This window comes from Drosophila innubila (assembly GCF_004354385.1).
Source record: "Drosophila innubila isolate TH190305 chromosome 3L unlocalized genomic scaffold, UK_Dinn_1.0 0_D_3L, whole genome shotgun sequence".
Classification (NCBI taxonomy): domain Eukaryota; kingdom Metazoa; phylum Arthropoda; class Insecta; order Diptera; family Drosophilidae; genus Drosophila; species Drosophila innubila.
The window spans coordinates 17,414,370-17,432,736 of record NW_022995376.1 but is presented as its reverse complement, the minus strand read 5'-3'; the positions used below and the strand labels follow the sequence as shown (position 1 = coordinate 17,432,736).

Genomic DNA, 18,367 nt, shown 5'->3' with positions numbered 1-18,367 from the left:
TAACGCCCACACGGCACCGAAATTATCTAATGACTAAGTTTAACAGCTACTGCTAGACCTAGATAATAACTACAAGTATAACGGCACTTGGGGCAATCTCAATTTTGAGTCTTTACTAACTAAAACAAGCTGACTAGAATTAACCACTTTTATGGTGGCAATAACAGTACTTCTTGATTGCAAAATCATTCATGCAATCGGCCTCTCCGCTATATGAGTTGAGTCGACTCACGGATCCGGTGACCTGGACATTATCCTCACTTGTCGAGCTCTTATTGTACCGCACCGTTGCCTCATATAACGCCTGATTGGGTGCGGTAGAAAATGTAAGCCAATAAATTTGTGTCTGACTTGGATCGTCATCAGAGAGTCGAGCTTTATAGGCTGCACTGATGCCTTGTAACGTGAGGGGCTGACAAAGATGGGCAAGACTTCCATTTCGAAAGCTGGTCACATAATCATTTAAGTAATGCACCACACGCTCGCCCAGATGTCGCATCGTCTTGGAGTTTTTATTGATGGCCTTGTAGGACCAGCAAGTACACCAATGATCCTCAATTGCCACATCCTCGCAGCTGCGATTGAGAGGTACGGGCAACAGCAGACTCTGACATTGTGGACAATCTTTGGCGCCATCCAGCGTCTCCAGTTTGCCAGTGCGACCCGATAGAGTGAGTATGTGTTTCAGTGTCATGTGAAGATCATATGGAGTTGTTAGACGATTGCGATTCTCACGCAGCGCCTTCACAAATTCAGGACGCTCGGCTCTCAGAAATGGTGGCAGCCAGATGAAGAGAAAGGGCAGTCGTTCCTCAAGATGACCCGACCAGGTGGAACGCGTTGGCCCAAAGCGTAGGCCATGATCACTGAAGAACACAACGATACTATGTTCCAATGTGCCCTGAGCCAACAGACGCTGCAGATAATCTTTTAGATAATCATCCATGGAACTTGTCTGGGAAATGTCGCCGTGACTGTGCGTGTTTGTCCAGAAGAAGCCAAAGAAGCTATCGTTGCGATAGCGTCGAGCAAATTCCAGCGCATAGTTGTACACATGCTCCGATTCCGTCTCGAAGCCCAGGCAATGTGGTAAGCCCAGCACCACATTCCCGTCCAGCAACTTCTCCGCAGCCGAAAGATACGGACGTAAATAATAGTCCACGGGCGGCTGCTTAAAGCCCTTCTTTAGGTAATTAAAGGTGTTGATCTTGACCGCATCCTCGCCATAAGATGTCACATAGCCATGCTTCTTGTACAGCTTCCAAACGAAGTCGCATTTATCGAGGCCACCTGAGACATAGGGATTACAGTACTTCATGGCATTGCTCAGATTATAGCCCACCATGAGAGCCATAATATTGGGAAATGTATTGTCATCAATCTGCAATGAATAGGAGTATTAGTTAAAGGACTCGGATTAAAGAAGATCTCCTTCCTACCTTATTATAACCTGCCAGCTCGAACCAATCGTTGTCGTACAAATACTGTGCTGTCTTGGGCATCGCACGGATGAGATTCACCCTTGAGATGCTGTCGATGCCTATCATGAGCACGCTGGGCACACGTCGTCCCTGATCCCGACGCTTCCATTGCTTCAGCCTTTGTCGTATCTGCAATCGCTCTGGAATCGTCGCATGTCCATTAATATAGATCTGTCCCTTCTCCGTGGAGCACTTGACAATCACACTGTCCGTTGTGTTCGAAATCTGTGCTTTGCTCTTAAAGTGCTCACAATGCGTATAGCTGACATTTGACTCACTGACCCTCTCCACGCCCATGTAACAACAGCTCAACACGTTTTTCACGTGATAGCTCTGAAATGCCGTTGAATTAATGCTCAGCACGTAACGTCGAGTATGGTCATCATAGCGCATTTGGGTCAGAGGGAGACGTTGCTTGCAGGGCTTATAGGAAACACGTTTGAAATGTCGCATCACCTCCCGTTTGTAGGGATCCAAGTCCACAATTCTGCACTGATTGCTATATACAAGATAACCTTTTGGCAAAAGTAGTTTCTGATTAACTTTCAGATCGTTTGAATGTGACACCACTGTAAACGATACATTACAGATTGCACACAAAACATATACAAACGCAAGACGAAAAACACAAGACAACAAGCAAACGATGACAACCAAACAAAAAGGAGTACCAAAAAATAAAAGATAAATAACAATGGTTATATGAGAATTAAAAAACCTAAAAAGGTGCTACAAATACAATATAAGAAAGTAAATGTATACTTAAATGATTTCTAATAAGTAGGAAAGTCTTTTAAAATAATAATTAATAAATTACAAGAATATTCTAAACATCCCTACAAGTGTCAGTTTAAAGATAGGTTTGTGTAATTTATAAAGCTGATCTTCATAAATATCTATCTTAGTACCTGCGAATTTATCTGCTCATTTTAGGAAAAGTATATCAAGTAATTGTTTGCATTTTTATTTATTTTTTTTATTTTATTATCCTTGTCTATGGTTCTTAGAACAAGTAAAAAAAGTAAAATAATGCAAATTTGTGCATTTTTTTTGTCAAATCACTTTCTTGACTAACTCTAAATACATTTAATTCTACATTCCTTTAAGTCAAAAACACTCTAAGAACATGTTTACCTTCTCTATCCAATACGTTAGACTGATGATGCACCTGCACGATGCTATCGACGTTATCCAGATCCAGCACATCAGCAGGACCGATTAGAAAATAGGAGAATATGAATACCACAAGTAATCCCACGAATAGCTTGCGACGGACCAGTAATTGTCGGCCATACCAGACAACTGTAGGAGCAACAGTTGTGGACTTGTATGTTATCCCAGTCATCAACAAGGATGATTCCTTGGCACCCATAATACCGTCCTTCTCCGATTCGATGTCACTCGTGTCCAACAGTGGCCGTTTGTCGGACATTGTGAGAGTCCAACTGTTGGTCGGATCAACTTAGGTAAGTCTTAGGTGGTCTGCCCTTGTATCTATAAACAATTTAAAATGTGAAAGATCAATTAGTACATTTTTGTTTTTATAATAGAAACCAGTTTTTTGTTTGTTTTGTTTTCAATGCTTTGGCCTAGGCTAACATTAAATAAGTTTTGCATGCTTCTTTTCTTACATAATATACAAAGTACACTAAAGATCAGCTGTATGTATATGTTAGGTAAAAAACTCTACAGTTGGCATTGTTTCTTCTTGCACAAACTGTTAACATTATTGCACACAGTGGGTCACATGGTAAATGCATCACCAAATTTAACAAAAAATTATATTTATGAAAATTTTAAGTGGAAAAAACACAACTGTTTAAATATCAGTGCAGTATTAAAATATTTATTATGATATTTAAAACCAAATGAATATAAATATGTTTAATTCGCTTTTCCTAAATAAAGCAAATTTGCACGCACTACAGATGTAAAACGAAACTTTGAATCAAGTTTAATATCCAAGAGTATAATTGATTACAAATCAAATTTTTTTAAATCGAAAATCGTTTCCGTAGAAATTTAGCTTTTGATTTATCTAATTTAAGCTTACGCAGAAAATTAAGAAAAAGCGGATTTCTTTAATAAAAATATGAACTCTGTTTAAGTATTCGAATTAGTTTATATAAATATTATTTGTGTTGTGGTAAGTCGAGAAGACTCACCAAGCTCTCACATATGCTTTATATCAACATGAACGGTAGAAACCGTTAGTAATGATAATAAATCTTTTGTACTTTCGTTGAGTGATAATGAATTCTGACATGTAATCAATTTAGATTTTTTATTATTAAAGTTGCGTTTGGTGTCGTCTTGGACTGAAATTGTTTTTTTTTAAACTAATTTACATAAGTTGAGTGTGATCCAAAACATTTAATATGATCCAATATCGTTTCTGCCATGTTGCACATTTAAATTAAAAATACTATATTTTTTTTTGGATGAAGACTATGTTTAGAATGTCACTGCACTGCATAGAGAACACATTCACTGCCAAGAACGAGACGAGCAAATATATTTTCTGGGACCGCACTAAAATAAACAATATCCGCTGCTAATGAACTATACATTTAGTATTATGTATTTGTTGACAGTTTCAATTTGTGTCACATAAATTGCACCGGAAAAAATGGTATTTAAATTAGTCTGCGTGATAGTGCAAGTGGATTAACTACGAGTAATGAGCGACAGCGACAGTTTTGCTCGGTTTGTTTACAAACTGCAATTTAGCAAAATAATCGACAAATTTGCATAATTTGATGAACGAAAGCGAAAGAGCAGCGAGCCGAACACGTCAACCGATCCGTGAGCACTTAAAAAGATACAACGGCAACATTTTCATTGTACTTGCGGACGGATACGATGACTTCTCTCACACCGAGTTTGGCCAATCACGAAGCCACTCGGCTGCCATCACTCAGTTTCGCTCTGACTACCCAACTATACAGATACATATGTATATAAAAAATTATATATACAAACATTTAGATGCTGAGATTATTGATTTGCATTTGCATTATCGCAGACATTAATGTTATTATGACCTTAGCGTTTTTTCATGCTCACTATTCCCTGTAATTAAAAGACATAAAGTGTTTACCATTTGTTTTTATAGATGTGACTACGTTTTCAGTATTTACTATAATCATAGAGCAATTACTAAGTAATTTAAATTTATTACTGTGAATTTGAATACATTTTTTTCCTATATGGTTTTAGATATGTGAATATCCATCTTTTTAATCTGCATTATCGGTTTTCGAAAGTTTGCCACAGACTATTAATTTTTTCTTTATAATTAAAAAATGTTTACCATCGCAAGTCAATAATGATAAATACAAATACAGGGTATTTACCAGTTCAACAGTCCGTGTTTTATTATTATTATTATTATTTTGTTTTCTATATGTTAAGCCAAATTGCTGAAGCAACAATGATGGATTATGCAATTATGCAAGTCTCACGATTTCCAACTGTGTAGTCATAGTTTGTAGTTAACTATTGGAAAAAATATAAAAATTTAATTGAAGAGTGACGCCCAACACACGAATACTATCGCACAGGTTGAATAATACTTCCACATAAAACTCTTGTTTTTTCAATCAAATCTTTTAATGATGAGTAATGTTCTTGTGATTAATGTAATAAAATGAAAAATTAAAGAACATAGTAATAAATAACAAATTACCTTGTTTTTATTGTCGCTTGAACAGAAAGATGTCTAGGAATTTTTCCAAGGTAGCTTTCATTGCTTCGAATATTAACACTAAAAAGCCAATGAATAAGAGCACTTTATATCCGTATATATACATTCGAGTATTTCCATTAACAAATAAGCGCTCAAATACGTTGTTACCGACTTTTTAAAGACTAATTTATATCGATATATTTGGTTTTTTTCTCTTAACTTTCAAAAGGTTTTCCACGAAGATTTGTTTTTTCAAAATTCCAATAAAACATAAAACTTAGTTTTGAAGGAATTTTCATGGCATTACATTTATTTTCTAAACAAAATTTTGGTTAAATTCTAATATTTTGATCAAATTTGCAAACAAGGTTTGACTTGCTTTAATAAAACTGCAGATTTGATTTCGATTTTTTATATTTATTTAAACACCTAAAATGTACCTCATTTTATTTATTGATAAAGCCAGCTGCTTTAAGATTGTATCTACCTAAATTATAAATGCAGTATGCTTATCAATTAAAATTTTTTAACATGACATTGTTGTTAATGATAAAAATCAAAGAGCCTTTAATTAGTTTGTTGCATGATGAAAACTAATTCTGTTGCACGCAATTAAACTGACCCATTTCAAAGCAGAAATGATCATTACTATTTGTATTGTGTACATTCATTGCTTTTACTTTTATTAGATTTTATTTGTCTAAACTTACCGAGTGAAAAAGATTTCAAGATGAACAGCTTTTACGATAATAAATACACAAAAGTAAAAACCAAATAGATGTAAAAAAACAAAGAACAGAGGTGTAAATATTTGATAAAAGAGTGCAGTGTTTATTATTTTTATATTATTTGATTATAGTATTAGATTGAATTGTACGTGTTAAAGGGGGGACCATAAATGAGTCACTTTAAGGGCTTGGTAATGCACTTTTTGTAAGACAAAAACTCAACCAAGCCTTTTTACGTACATGCATCTTTATATGTATAGGTATGTCGAGGACGTAGTGACGTAGTAAAAATAACAAACACAGATACACACTCACACACACATACACACACAAGTACGCATGTCGTGCAAAGTGTTGTCAAGTTTCCCATTGAAGTGGATTCAGTTGCAGTGTCAGCGTAAAAATTGCAAACATTCGAGTGACACAATAGATACTAACAAGCTGCGCGTGCACAGATACACACACCCATACCACACACACACACTAGTGTAGAGAAGTTTTTTTGCAAACGCTTTTTCCGCATCCGCATCAGCAATTGTTAAAATAAAAGGACCTTTGCACTCACTTGATTTCATTTTGTTAGCATTTTGCAGCTATTCATTGATTGCAACTATACATGTGGCAATATTTTATGTGCTTTTATATTTTATTATATATAAACACAAGCACACACACAAAAAAAGGTACAGAAACACACCTACACGGCGGTCGCGTGTCCTGCTGCAATGGCTGGCAAACGGATAATAATAATACAAAATATTTTACACGCTGCCGCTGCCGCCGCCGCAGCGAGGCTGTTGGTGAGAGTGTGAGAGCTTTCACACATTCACACTTGGCACGTTTTGTATATGCAGCGAGCTAGAAAGAGAGAAAGATAGAGAGAGAGTGCCTAGGAATGGCAACAGTCGTTGCATTTTGAGCGCGCCGCCTAAAAGTATGCAATGTTTATTTGTTTGTTGCTTTCAGTGCCAACACACACTCACAGCGACTGCGCAGTTGTCACTGACGCCAGCCTATGGCTCTCAGGTCCTTCGCCAAGTAGCGTCCTAAACATCTGTTGAATGCCCCAAAAGTTTCCAAATAAACAAAATGCCGCCTTGAACGAATTCAGTGAGAGACGTGTGCAGCAGGTTTTCGTCTGGAATTTCGGCACGTGCTTGTGCGAAATGACAACAAATACAAATGGCGGCGACTGGGAAATAAGATACAGGGTGTTTCGAATATGAAACGGAAATAACTGAAATTATTATTTAATCATTACTGAGGGAATTTTCTATTTTTAGAATATTATTAAAACTAATTTCCATAGTGTTTCCTTATACGAGTATCCCACAGAAAATATAAAATTCGCAGAAGTATCTAAAAATTAAAACACAAAATTTCATCATTTTTTGACATTTTTTTATTTATAAAATAAGTTTATTTTAATATTATATATTAATGCATTTTCGATGATTGTCGATTTTTTTCATGTTGTTTTGTTTTTGACTTGGAAAAAGATACACTTTCTATGTAAATATAGTTAAGGTAAATAAAGGATTTGATATTGGTACATTATAATGTCCTACAATTTCATATATCGTCATTCATCATGTACATTAAGCATTTTGTTAACTTATTTACAAACAAATTTATAGATAAAAATGCATCATTTGTGTATTTTTTGTTGTTTTCGTTTCGTTTTTTTGCCTGGCCATAATTTAAATAAATTAGATAATTTCATAAAACTAAGCTAAGCGAATGAAGTTTGTTTTTTCATGTTGGTTTTTTTCCTTTTTTTTTTTTTGATATTTTGTTTTGGAGTAGAGTGAAAATAAATAGTTCAATGGGCACATGAGTAGAATAAATAGAGTGTGTGAATGAATGTGTGAAATAATGGTGTTAGGGATGATAGCGGGTGATAGGGATAGAGTGCGCGGAGGGCGCACAATTGTCAGCATCGCTGGGTCAAAGGATGTGTTGGTGCATCCCTTGCTAGCAAGGTGGCAATTGGGCGTGGCAGGCGCAGTCAAAAAATAATAAATATAGTAAATAAATAAATAGCGTTAAATCAACTTAAATGCTAAATCAAAAAATCAAATATTTCGAGATAGTCAGTGTGTGAAAGTGAATGAAATAGTGTTGCAATTGTTGCAAATGCAGTGTTGTAGATAATTCTCTAGTGTTGAAAGATTTACCACAGTGGCATGGGACGATGTCTGGCCAAATAAACGGGCAGGCTGGCGGCATTTGGCGCAGGACAACCTAGAGAGATGTGAGAGGTAAGATTAGCATAGGAATTGACTCGATTGGGACGGGCAGAACTTACGGCAGACAGCGCAGGTTTGCTCATCGGTGCCATCGCCGCAGCCATCGCGTCCAGAGCACACAATTGCCGTGGATCGGCACAGTCCATTGCTGCAGCGGTGCGGGCAATAGGCATCCGGCTCATTGCGACTGGCCAAGAGGCCGCCCGCCTCGATGAGACGCATGAAGAGATTGGGCATGGCACGGGAACCGCACAAATGTGGCGGCTCATCGCTGCCATCCTTGCAGGAGACAATTGCATTGCAGTACTCATACTCCGGCAGACACTCTCCACTCTTGCAACGGAACGTGTGCGGTGGACAACTGTTGCCGCCCTTCTGCAGTCCATTGCAACCGACCTCATCCTCGCCATGGGGACACTGCTTGCGTCCATCGCAGAGTGCTGCCCTCGAGATGCAGCGTCCACTACGCTCACAGCGGAACGCCTCCGCGGGGCACGTTTGATTCAGTCGCGCATTGTGGGTGCACTCCTCGTCCGAGTCGTCGTTGCAGTCGGCGCGACCGTCGCACACAAAGAACCAAGAGATGCACACGCCACTGGAGCGGCACTGTAAGGAGAGAAGCCTTTAGGTAAGTTTTTTGACAACCAAGAAAACTATAGTCGAGTGTATACTCGACTGCAAAAATTCGTAAATTTTTTAAAAAGTGAAATGTTTTCAAGTAAGCTTATTGGGCTGTTCAATTAATTTAAAAGTTAAATAATATTCAATTAATATCGTTTAAAATTTTAAAAAGATTTGAGAGCTACGCTAAGGGCAATATATGAAAACAATCGTTAATTTTCGAAAACACTTAAATTTTCTAAATGAACAAAGCTTGTATGCAGAATTTATTATAAAAGAAGTCACAAAACGCTTGAATTGAAATACCGTCCGAAAATCGGTTCATTTTTGACATGCTATAAGAAATCAAAGATATTGAAAATACGTTAATGGGTAGAATATCCATTTTTACAAACCCTAAGCTATCAGCTGTCGATTTGATTTTATTTTAAGGTTGTCAACACCGGAAATTTTCGAAAAAATGTAAATTTAACAAATGAATAAAGTTTAGAATTGATGCAGAATTGATGCAGAATTGATGCAGAAGTTAAACAATGATCAAACTGTCACTCAGCGAAAAAATCGGATAAGTTATGCTCAAGTTATGAGAGCTTAAAGAGTGTAAATATTCGAAAATGTTGATAAATATGATCTAACATGAATAAATTGATAATACGCAGTTAAGTCAATTAGATTTTGATAAAGCTAAGATAGTTTCTTCTGTCTTCATACACCGTCACTAAGTACAGATAAAAGTCATGGATAAAGCCTACCTGGAAAGTGCCTGGACTGCATCCTGTACGCTCCGCACTGCATTGTCCTTGTGCGCCTTCCGTTGTGGCACAGTCGCAAACGCCGCGTCCATTGCAGACCGTATGAGGATCGGCCAGCTGGCACTGACGATCACTGGCGCAGGGCAGACCCAGGGAGATGGCCTCCAGACCGAGATCAACACGCTTGCGCAACTCTGAGCCTGGTTTGCCACTGAGCAGAGACAGTGTGGAAACTGGCGCTGGAATATCGGCAGCTGGTTGTGGTGTCGCCTCCTCCCAGTTCATTAGGGGTTTCAGTGTGGTCACCACAGGTGCTGCAGGTTCCATCAAAGTCACACGACTTGCCAATCCCAGCATTGTTTGTGTTGTGATCTCAACGATGTCCGCAGGATTGGGAGTGGCTTCCTCGTGCGTTTGACTGGGAGCAGCGGGTGCATTAGATTCCTCCTCAATGTGATTGTTCTGATCCAGCAGCGTATCCAGTGTGGTTGACTCCACAATCAGACTGTCCGACTCGAGTTCCTGCAGTCTAACTGGACCGGAGGTATCGCTCAAATCGAAGGGTAATTCCTCGGGAGATAAAGTGCGTTCAGGTTCGGCTTCTGCTTCAGGTTCAACTGTGGTTAACTCGGACTTGGTTTGCTCTTCCTCAGCTGCAAGTGCTGGAGAGGATTCCTCGGCCACTGGCACTTCTGGGTAGAAAGTGATGAGCTTCTCAGCCGCTTCAGTAGCTGCTGCTGCTTCTTCTTCATCATCCTGTTGATGTTGTTCCTGCTGTTGTACTTCGTCCTGTTGTGCGTCTTCTTGTTGTGCCTCCTCTTGTTGTGTCTCCTCCTGTTGTGCTTCTTCCTGTTGCTCATTCATTTCAGCTGCCTCCGCCAGCAAATCGGGCATTGCTGGCACCTGCTCCTCTTCGAACTGCTGCTCATGCTCCGTTTCAGTCTCTGTCGGCATGGGAATTGTTTCCGAAGGCTGTTCACCAAATGGCACTGGAGGCACGGTGCTGTCACCCTCAAGCATCAGATCACTGAGTATATCCGCAATGCTTTCGCTCTCCTTGAAGTCATCCTTTACCTGTTCATCGCTTACAATTGGGACCTCTGCGGCCAGCTCTGGAATTTGCGTAGCCGAGATCTCAGTCTCCGCTTCAGACTGCGCTTCTGTCTCGGCTTGAGTTTGCTCTTCCTGCTGTTCCTTTTGTACCTCCTCGATTTGTTCCTTTAGCTGTTCAATGCTGGTATAATCCACTGTCTCCTCGGGCTTGGAAAGCTCCTCATCTGCGTCTTCTCCGGCTGTCGTCTGTTGTGGTTCCACTTCTTTCTCAGCTGGCATGGGCATTTCGTCGTGTTGTGCCTCCACTGGAGCAACTGCCTCCTCTGGTGTTGACTCTGTATCTGCCTCCGCTTCGGGCGCTAACTCTTTCTCTGTCTCCTTCTCCGTCTCTGTCTCTGTCTCTAACTCCACCTCTGGCCTTGTCTCCGCCTCATTCTCAATGGCCTTGATTGTGTCTTGCTCCACATTTGGCTCCGCTCCTTGTATGATATTATCATTTTCATTTTTGTCCATTTCCGTTTCATCAAACTCTCCACTTTCACTGCGCTCGGTGACAGTTTCCGATTGCTGCTCCACCTGTTCTGACTGCTCAGTAGCTGGCTCTTCTTGGATGTCGGTCTCCTTCAAAGCTTCGGTGGTTTCCTGCAGCACTTCGTGCTTAATTGGCAATGCCTCAGTGACAGCCTCCGCATCAGCATCAGTGTTAGTTGCAACCGCACCTTCATCATGATAGGTTTCTGACTCTGTCTCCGCCTCAACTGCATCCACATGCGACACCTCATCATTAGCCACGTTGTCTAACTGCTCTGGCTCTGGCTCAGGCTCAGCCTCCGTCTCAGTCTCTGTCGCTGTCTCAGTCTCTTTCTCCTTCTCCACCTCGGGCTCTGCCTCTGTCTCTGTCTCTGCAATTGTTTCCGACACTTCGGGCGTCTTAATTGCATTTGCATTTAGCTCATTCTCCTTCTCGGCCAGCAGCTGCGTCTCGGCGATTTCTGGTTCAGCAGCCGTCAGTTGAGTCGTTGCCTCCACTTCCTCCTCTTCCTCTTCCTCCTCCTCCTGTAGCTTCTCCACTTCGTCAGCCAACACTTGCTCTGTGGTCTGCTCTTCGTTTTGCTGTTGTGGCGCCAATTCATCATCATTTGTTGGGTAAGTCAATTCTTCGTGTTGTGCTTCGCTGATTGCCTCCACCTCAGCTGCAGCCTCCGCCTCCGTCTCAGTCTCTGCCTCTGTCTCTGCCTCCGTGTCCCTCTCCGTCTCTGTCTCCAACTCAGTCTCCTTCGCTGTCTCTGTGGCAACTTGTTCTACATTCTCCCCCAGCTTCTCCTCATTGATTTGTTGCTCTTGCTGCCTTTCGGTTGTTGCCAGCTCAGCTTCTTCATCCTCCGCAGCTTCAGCTGGTTTCTGTTCCTCGATTTGCTCTTGATTTAATTGATTGGCTTCATTTAAATCATCTTTGCCACTTGTCGGCTTGACGTCGGCGCTTTGCTCTGCCAGATCGCTTTCAGTCTCCTTCTCCTTCTCTTTCTCCAGCTCTTTCTTCGTCTCAATTTCAACTGCATTCTCGGCAGCGGTTTCTGTTGTTACCTCGATTTCTGCGGCTTCAGCTGCGAGTTCAGCTTCAGTTTCTGGCTGGGATTCGGAATCGGCTTCGGCTTCGGCTTCGACTTGAGCTTCGGATTTCTCTGTTTGTTCCTCCGTCACTTCGGGAATGATCTCTTTCTCCGCTTGGCTTTCGTTATCCTCCAATTTCGTTGGCTCCTCGGCAGCTGCTTCTGTTGTGGCCACCTGTTGCTTCTCCTCATTCTCCTTCTGCTTTGCTGGCACTTCATCAATTTCATCATTAGCTGCTGTGTCGTCAATTTGTTGTGGCATCTCTTGGTTCAACCCAGTCTCAGTCTCAGTCTCAATCTCCATCTGATGATCCCCTGATTGTTCCTCCACCTGAGTAATGTCTGGCTGCGTCACACTTTCAGTTTCGTGCAATTCATCGTTATGCACGGGTATCAAATCATCATCACCAGCGGCTGCCTCAGCATCAGCATCAGTTGCCACCTCCTTCTCATCCTCCAGCTGCAGTTGCTCATAGTTCTTAGTGCTTGTCTCTGCATCCGTCTCGGTCTCATTCTCATTCTCAATCGGCACTGTGGCGGCTTGTGGCTCCAGCTCGTCATGTTGTTGTGGTTGCTGTTCCTCCTCATCGACAGCCGTTTCATAATCGAATTTCATGGTATCGTCTGCGTTGGCCTGTGCTGCAATTTCTTGTGCGCCCGATGCTTCCAGCTCCTCCTCCTCCTCCTCATGCTGCTCCTCAGCAGCTGGAGCTGCAGTCTCTGCTTCAGGTGCTGTCTCTGCCTCTGCCTCTACCTCTGCCTCTTTCTCTGCTTCCTTCTCTGGCTCTGCTTCTGGTTTGATCTCATGTTCCTCCGCATATTCCTCGTCAATTTTATAGGGATAGTCATAGGCGGGTGCAGCCTCAGTCTCCTGTTCGACGGCTTCTATAGCTTCTGTAATCACATCGGCAGGCGTCAGCAATTGTTGAGCTCCTGTGGTGGCCGTTGGAGTTGATTGCTGCTCCTGAGCCGGTTGCTGTTCCTTCTCGGGCGCCACTTCGGACACTTTTTGTGGCATCTCTTCCGGCACTTGTTCCTGCTCCAACTCTGTCTGCTGCGGTTCCTCTTGTTTCTTGTCATTGTCCTCCAACTGTTGCTGTTGCTGTGTTAGCTCTGTTTCCTCATGGGCCAAGTCTATGGGTTCCAGTTTCTCGCCGTTGTCCAGTTCGCTGATTTGTGGACGCAACTTGGCTGCTTCACCATCATCTTCCTCTAGAGTTTGCTCCTCCACGCTAGCGGGCAACTCATCCTCTAGGATAACAGGTGCTGAAGTTGTTCTTGCGGTGGTGGGAGCAGATGTTGTTGTTGTCGTCGTTGTTGTGGTTGTTCTGGTTGTTGTGGGTGTAGTGCGTCTGGTTGTGGGCTCAGGTGTAGTTGTGGTCGTGGTTGTTGTTGTTGTTGTGGAAGCCTTTTCAATCAGCTGCTCCTCATCGGCTGCTGCAGGTGCCACACATAATCCTCCCACCATTTTTGTTGGTGCCGTGCATTGACAACGTCCAAAGAGATTGGGAATGAGGAAATCACAATGGGTGCGTGTATCAAACATTTGACAATGGGCGTGGCTATAACAAACAGCGCCAGGATGAGCCGCTGCAGAGATAGAAAGAGAGAGAGAGAGAGAGAGAGAGTGTGTGAGTGAGAGAGACAGATTACGCATGAGTTACACAAGAGATTCGCATGCTCTGCATTCTGTTATTAAGTTAACCGTAAATTGTGCATCAGCCACCAAATGCATATTAAAAAGCCATCATCATCATCAAGCAGAACATCAATGTGAACAGCAACAGCAACAACAACAACAACTGAGTAAAGACAACAGACAACAGACAAGAACAACAATCTGCAAGGCATTAGCCCGCCTTCGACATGCCTAATAACCGTCAATAGAGTCAACTGCAACTGCAACCACATCCACATCCACATCCACAACGCATTGTTGATGACGTCGCCCATTGCCAGTTTCCCGTTTCCCATTTTGCCCATTGTCTACCTCCTCGTCTCCACTCTTTTTTCCTCCACATTCAGCATTCCAGCAGTTTAAGCGCCCGCCCGATTTGGTGCGACGGCTACTGCACATACAACAATATGTATAACTGGCCACCTGAGACTCAGCTAGCTGCTTAGCGACTTCCCTCTTCCAGCTCCCAACTTCCAGCTCCCAACTGCAACTCCATCTATGTCTTCTGTCTTCTGTCTTCTGTCTTCTGACTCTGACTCTGACCCACTTTCGGGGCATGCCGCCTGCTGCAGGCGCTCAACTTGTTTTCACTTGTTTCGTTTTGGCTTTTGGCGTGGCAGGCAAAGCAACTTGCAACTCGCAACAGCAACATGCCATTGCCATTACCAAGCAACCAACGAAGCAACCAAGCAACCAACTAACTAAACCAAGCAGCCACAACGTGCAGCTGCTGCACCTGCAATCGCTGCTGCCACTCGCTGCTGCACTCGCTGCAACTCATCGCACCACTTGCACCACTTGCCACTTTGGCGTCAACATTGCCCTTAGGGCTGCGTCTGGCTGCGCTTTGTCTGACAGCGACTCTGACTCTGACTCTGGAAACTGTAGCTCCAGCTCAGCTGACAGAGCTCAACTCCAGAGCCAGTGAGGCGACCCAATTTTAAATGCCTACAGTTCCCATGGGAATTGATAATATTTAGATACGAGTACACATACTTAAAAAGTTAATAATTCTGAGAATATAAGTTGCATTTAAGTTGTACATTCTCAGGTATACAGTATTAACATTATAAGTTATACAATATATTTTAGGCATTTTATAGAAATTTAAATTCATTTAAATATCAGGGCTATATAATTAATCAGAAGCATCAGCAAATAAAAGCTTCTCTCTGAAGTTTTATTTCAAACTAATCTATTTTAAACTAACATTTTTAATATATTTTTTTTTAAGATTCAACCTTGTAGTTAAGCTATAATTAAATTCATGCTATCATCTATGACTACAGATTACCTAAAGTTTTCTATATTTGGAATTTCGATCCTAGCAAAATATAGTTCTGAAATAAACTTTTAGCTAGATGTTAGGCTAAATTGATTAAAAATGTTGATAAGCTAAGAATTTCATATGTATATAAAACCATTAATATAAAATATTAAAATATTATTTTAAGCAATAAATCAATAAATAATTAATTGATAGAAATGAGAATTTCAACTACAAGCTGATTGACAGTATATTAGAAAAAATATTATATTTAATAATAAACTATCATCAACGTTGCAATGTTGTTTTAAAATTCCAAAAGAGATGCCAGCAAAAATTTCCCGCGGGAGCGTGCGTTCTGTAAGGAGAGAGAGCAGAGGGGAAGTCGGAGGGAGTTTAACTGACAAAGAGTCAAACGTTGTCGGCTTTTCACAAAGGTAGACACGGCATTATCTGGCCTGGCATTGGTGGAACCGGTTGGCCTAGGCACTTAAAAGGCGCATACATGGCGTATACTTAACGAATGCGCCACTGACACTGACGCTAACCTGGCACTGACTCCCGACTCTGACTTCGACTGTGACTTTGACTTTGACTCTCTGACTGTAGGTCTGACTCTGACTCTGAGTCTGACTTTGAGTCTGTTGTGAGTTTTGTTCTCGGGCAGACAATGCGCCATTCCAAATGCGAGTAGCTTTAACGTGTCTCGTAGCAGTTTGACACCAATATGGAACCGTAGAAGCAGCCCAGAGTCATAGAGAGCCAACCAAATGGGCTGCAGATATTTCACTTTTATACACTGATATAAAAGTGTTATTAAATCAAGATTTTGGTATCAAAACTAAGAATTTTGGTCAAAAAATTGTTTTGAAAACATAAACATTTTCAAATCAGAACATTTCAAATAAGACCAAGTTCATATTTAAAAAATAAATGTTCTAGAAATTAAAATCAAAAAATAAAATAAACAAAAATTATTTTTAAATAGCGAAAAACCACCACACCCACTGTTTTCAAAATAATACAGTTTTTATAGTAAATAACGTTGTCTATTAATAATATCTATAATCTCACTTAACCGCAGCAGAGTAATAGCTAACCAAAGTTATTTATAAAGTTATTATTTCAATACAATCACCTAAAAGTATGCAGTAGATTTTATTAGGTAGTAATTTCTTTAAAGTACTTTTATATATATAGTGAAATAAGTAACGGGTATCCTATGGTCGGGATCTCGACTATGACCTTATCCACATGTTTAGTTTAATTTTCTTCAAATTAGAAATATTGTCGTAAAATATTCTAATTTTAAGAACAAAATATTTAAGATGAATGTTCTTGATTTTAAGAGATGGTCTTTTTTTTCAGTGTATGTTCGCCCACCCTGTAACTTTGACGCTGACTTGAGCGACTTGACGACGCCTCTGTGCAGTCGCCGCAATGATCGATAAGCTGGGGCAATGCCATGGCCACTTAGCAGCGCCTTCCACTCCCCTTCCACCTCCTGGTGCTGCTGCCCGCCCAGCATCTGGCGCACCGGTGTGACAGGTTGCATGCGAATGCGGCACGACTGCATCTGGTAACCCACTTCGATTACGGCTGCCAGCGGCGGCGCGTGTGAAAATGTTTTGCCTCGAATCGCAAACAGACGAGTTGCTGTTGCAGTTGCAGCGTTGCAGTTGCAACTCCCGCTACTCATCATAAAACTACAATAATTTTATACAAATTCAATTTGAAAATCAAGTAAAAAAAAACTGTGCCACATTTAGTGGCACATTCCACACAGCATTACTCGTAATGCGTTAATTTGTGTTAAACTCATTGCCAATTTTGTTTTAATTAAACCTGAATTCGTTTTCATTTGCTGCGGTTTGTCAGCTGTTTCACCTCATTTTTCCATCGCCTGTCCCACAATTATGCATTTTCTTTTTCCATTTGCCATTTTTCTAATTTTATTGTTATGGCATTTTCATATTTGTTATTGTTGGCGGAAGTGCGCGACACAACTGGACTGGAAACTGGCAACTGGCAACCGAAACTGGTCATGGCTTAGATGATGCCAAAATTGTTCCACATAATTTGCATGCAATTTGGCTTCTGGCGCAATTTGACCAAAATGCTCAACTCAAAACACACATTTTCCGCCCAAAGCGTAAATTAACACAGTTGTATTGTCGCTTTTTACTTGATTTTGTTCCCCCCATTTACTTTTTCATATTTTTTTTCTACTTTTTTTGTTGGGTGACTTTAAAGCGGTCAAATGAAATGAAATGGAATTCTCTTTTTTTCTTTCTATTGCCTTGGCATGGAAAGTGTTTTGTGTGCTGTTGGCCAACTCAGTGAAGTTGAATGCTTAAATCAAAGATTAATAGTCAAATTTGAGGCTAGAAAAGTGAGAGGAATGCCAAGTTATTGTCTTGCCCATAAAAATGGAAATGGACATGCAAATGAGCATGATTAAGGCTGAGAAATAGAGGCTATTGTTTGGATTTAGCTGATCTGCAGATCGAACTATTGATTCACAATTCTTTAGTGGAGAAATATGAAAGGCTTTTACTTTAAATGAATTGCAAATATATGTGGTGTATTAATGTTAATTTAGTTATAATTTTATAGTGAGTCATAAATGCGTATACTTAATATTGAATTTAGTTTCTTTATTTAATTTTTATAGACGTGTTGACAAATTCAATTTAAGAGAAAAATTTTATTTAATCTAGTAAATAAGTAAGTAAGCTATTTTTTATCGTCTCCGTTTAAGCATCTGAAACATCTTTTAAGACACTTAACCGTCTTATGTTTGACTAACTGTTTACTGGTTAAGAAATTGTAAGAAAGCAGAACAAGTGCCAGTTAATCAAGCTGGTAGTGCAATTCATTAGCATCAACATTGGCTACACTTTTGCCTGCAACTTTGTATGCAAATCAACAAACTCGCTAAGAGATCTCAATCTGTAAATTTCTCGAGCTGCTTTTGCCCATTTTTTTTGCCAACTTGTCGTCAACTCGAACTCCAGCTTCAACTCCAGAGTTGTCTGTCTGTCTGTCTGTTGGTTTGTGTATTTGTTGTTGCTGCTGTTTGGTCGTATGTGTGGCATACTTTTCTTACAGTGTGACAGACATTGTCATATGTGCATAACTCATAAAGATCGCTCAATGGTTAAGTAGAGGGGCAAAAGCATCTGCAAGTTGCAAAACACACACACACATACACACAAAATCCCGAAATGGGTTTGGGCT

At 40.7% G+C, this 18,367-nt stretch overlaps 2 protein-coding genes across 5 annotated transcripts; both read right to left on the bottom strand.

Moving 5' to 3' along the window:
• Positions 1 to 87: 87 nt before the first annotated feature.
• Positions 88 to 6,661, bottom strand: LOC117786446. 4 transcript variants are annotated; one of them, XM_034624712.1, is made up of 4 exons: positions 6,463 to 6,661; positions 2,616 to 2,975; positions 1,440 to 2,023; positions 88 to 1,381 (listed from the first exon to the last, which is right to left on the bottom strand). In XM_034624712.1, the coding sequence occupies exons 2-4, from the start codon at positions 2,911 to 2,913 to the stop codon at positions 140 to 142; spliced, it is 2,124 nt and encodes a 707-aa protein (XP_034480603.1). In that variant the 5' UTR covers positions 2,914 to 2,975; positions 6,463 to 6,661; the 3' UTR covers positions 88 to 139. The 4 variants fall into 4 exon arrangements, with proteins under 4 accessions (XP_034480603.1, XP_034480601.1, XP_034480604.1 ...); XM_034624710.1 differs by having other exon boundaries at positions 1,440 to 2,050; positions 6,463 to 6,660; XM_034624713.1 differs by having other exon boundaries at positions 1,440 to 1,996; positions 6,463 to 6,660.
• A 1,409-nt stretch (positions 6,662 to 8,070) lies between these two features.
• On the bottom strand, positions 8,071 to 16,703 carry LOC117787147 (trichohyalin-like). The gene is made up of 9 exons (XM_034625589.1): positions 16,511 to 16,703; positions 13,087 to 13,448; positions 12,238 to 12,873; positions 11,878 to 12,156; positions 11,494 to 11,685; positions 11,038 to 11,373; positions 9,520 to 10,917; positions 8,206 to 8,752; positions 8,071 to 8,141 (listed from the first exon to the last, which is right to left on the bottom strand). The coding sequence occupies exons 1-9, from the start codon at positions 16,701 to 16,703 to the stop codon at positions 8,071 to 8,073; spliced, it is 4,014 nt and encodes a 1,337-aa protein (XP_034481480.1).
• Positions 16,704 to 18,367: the final 1,664 nt, after the last annotated feature.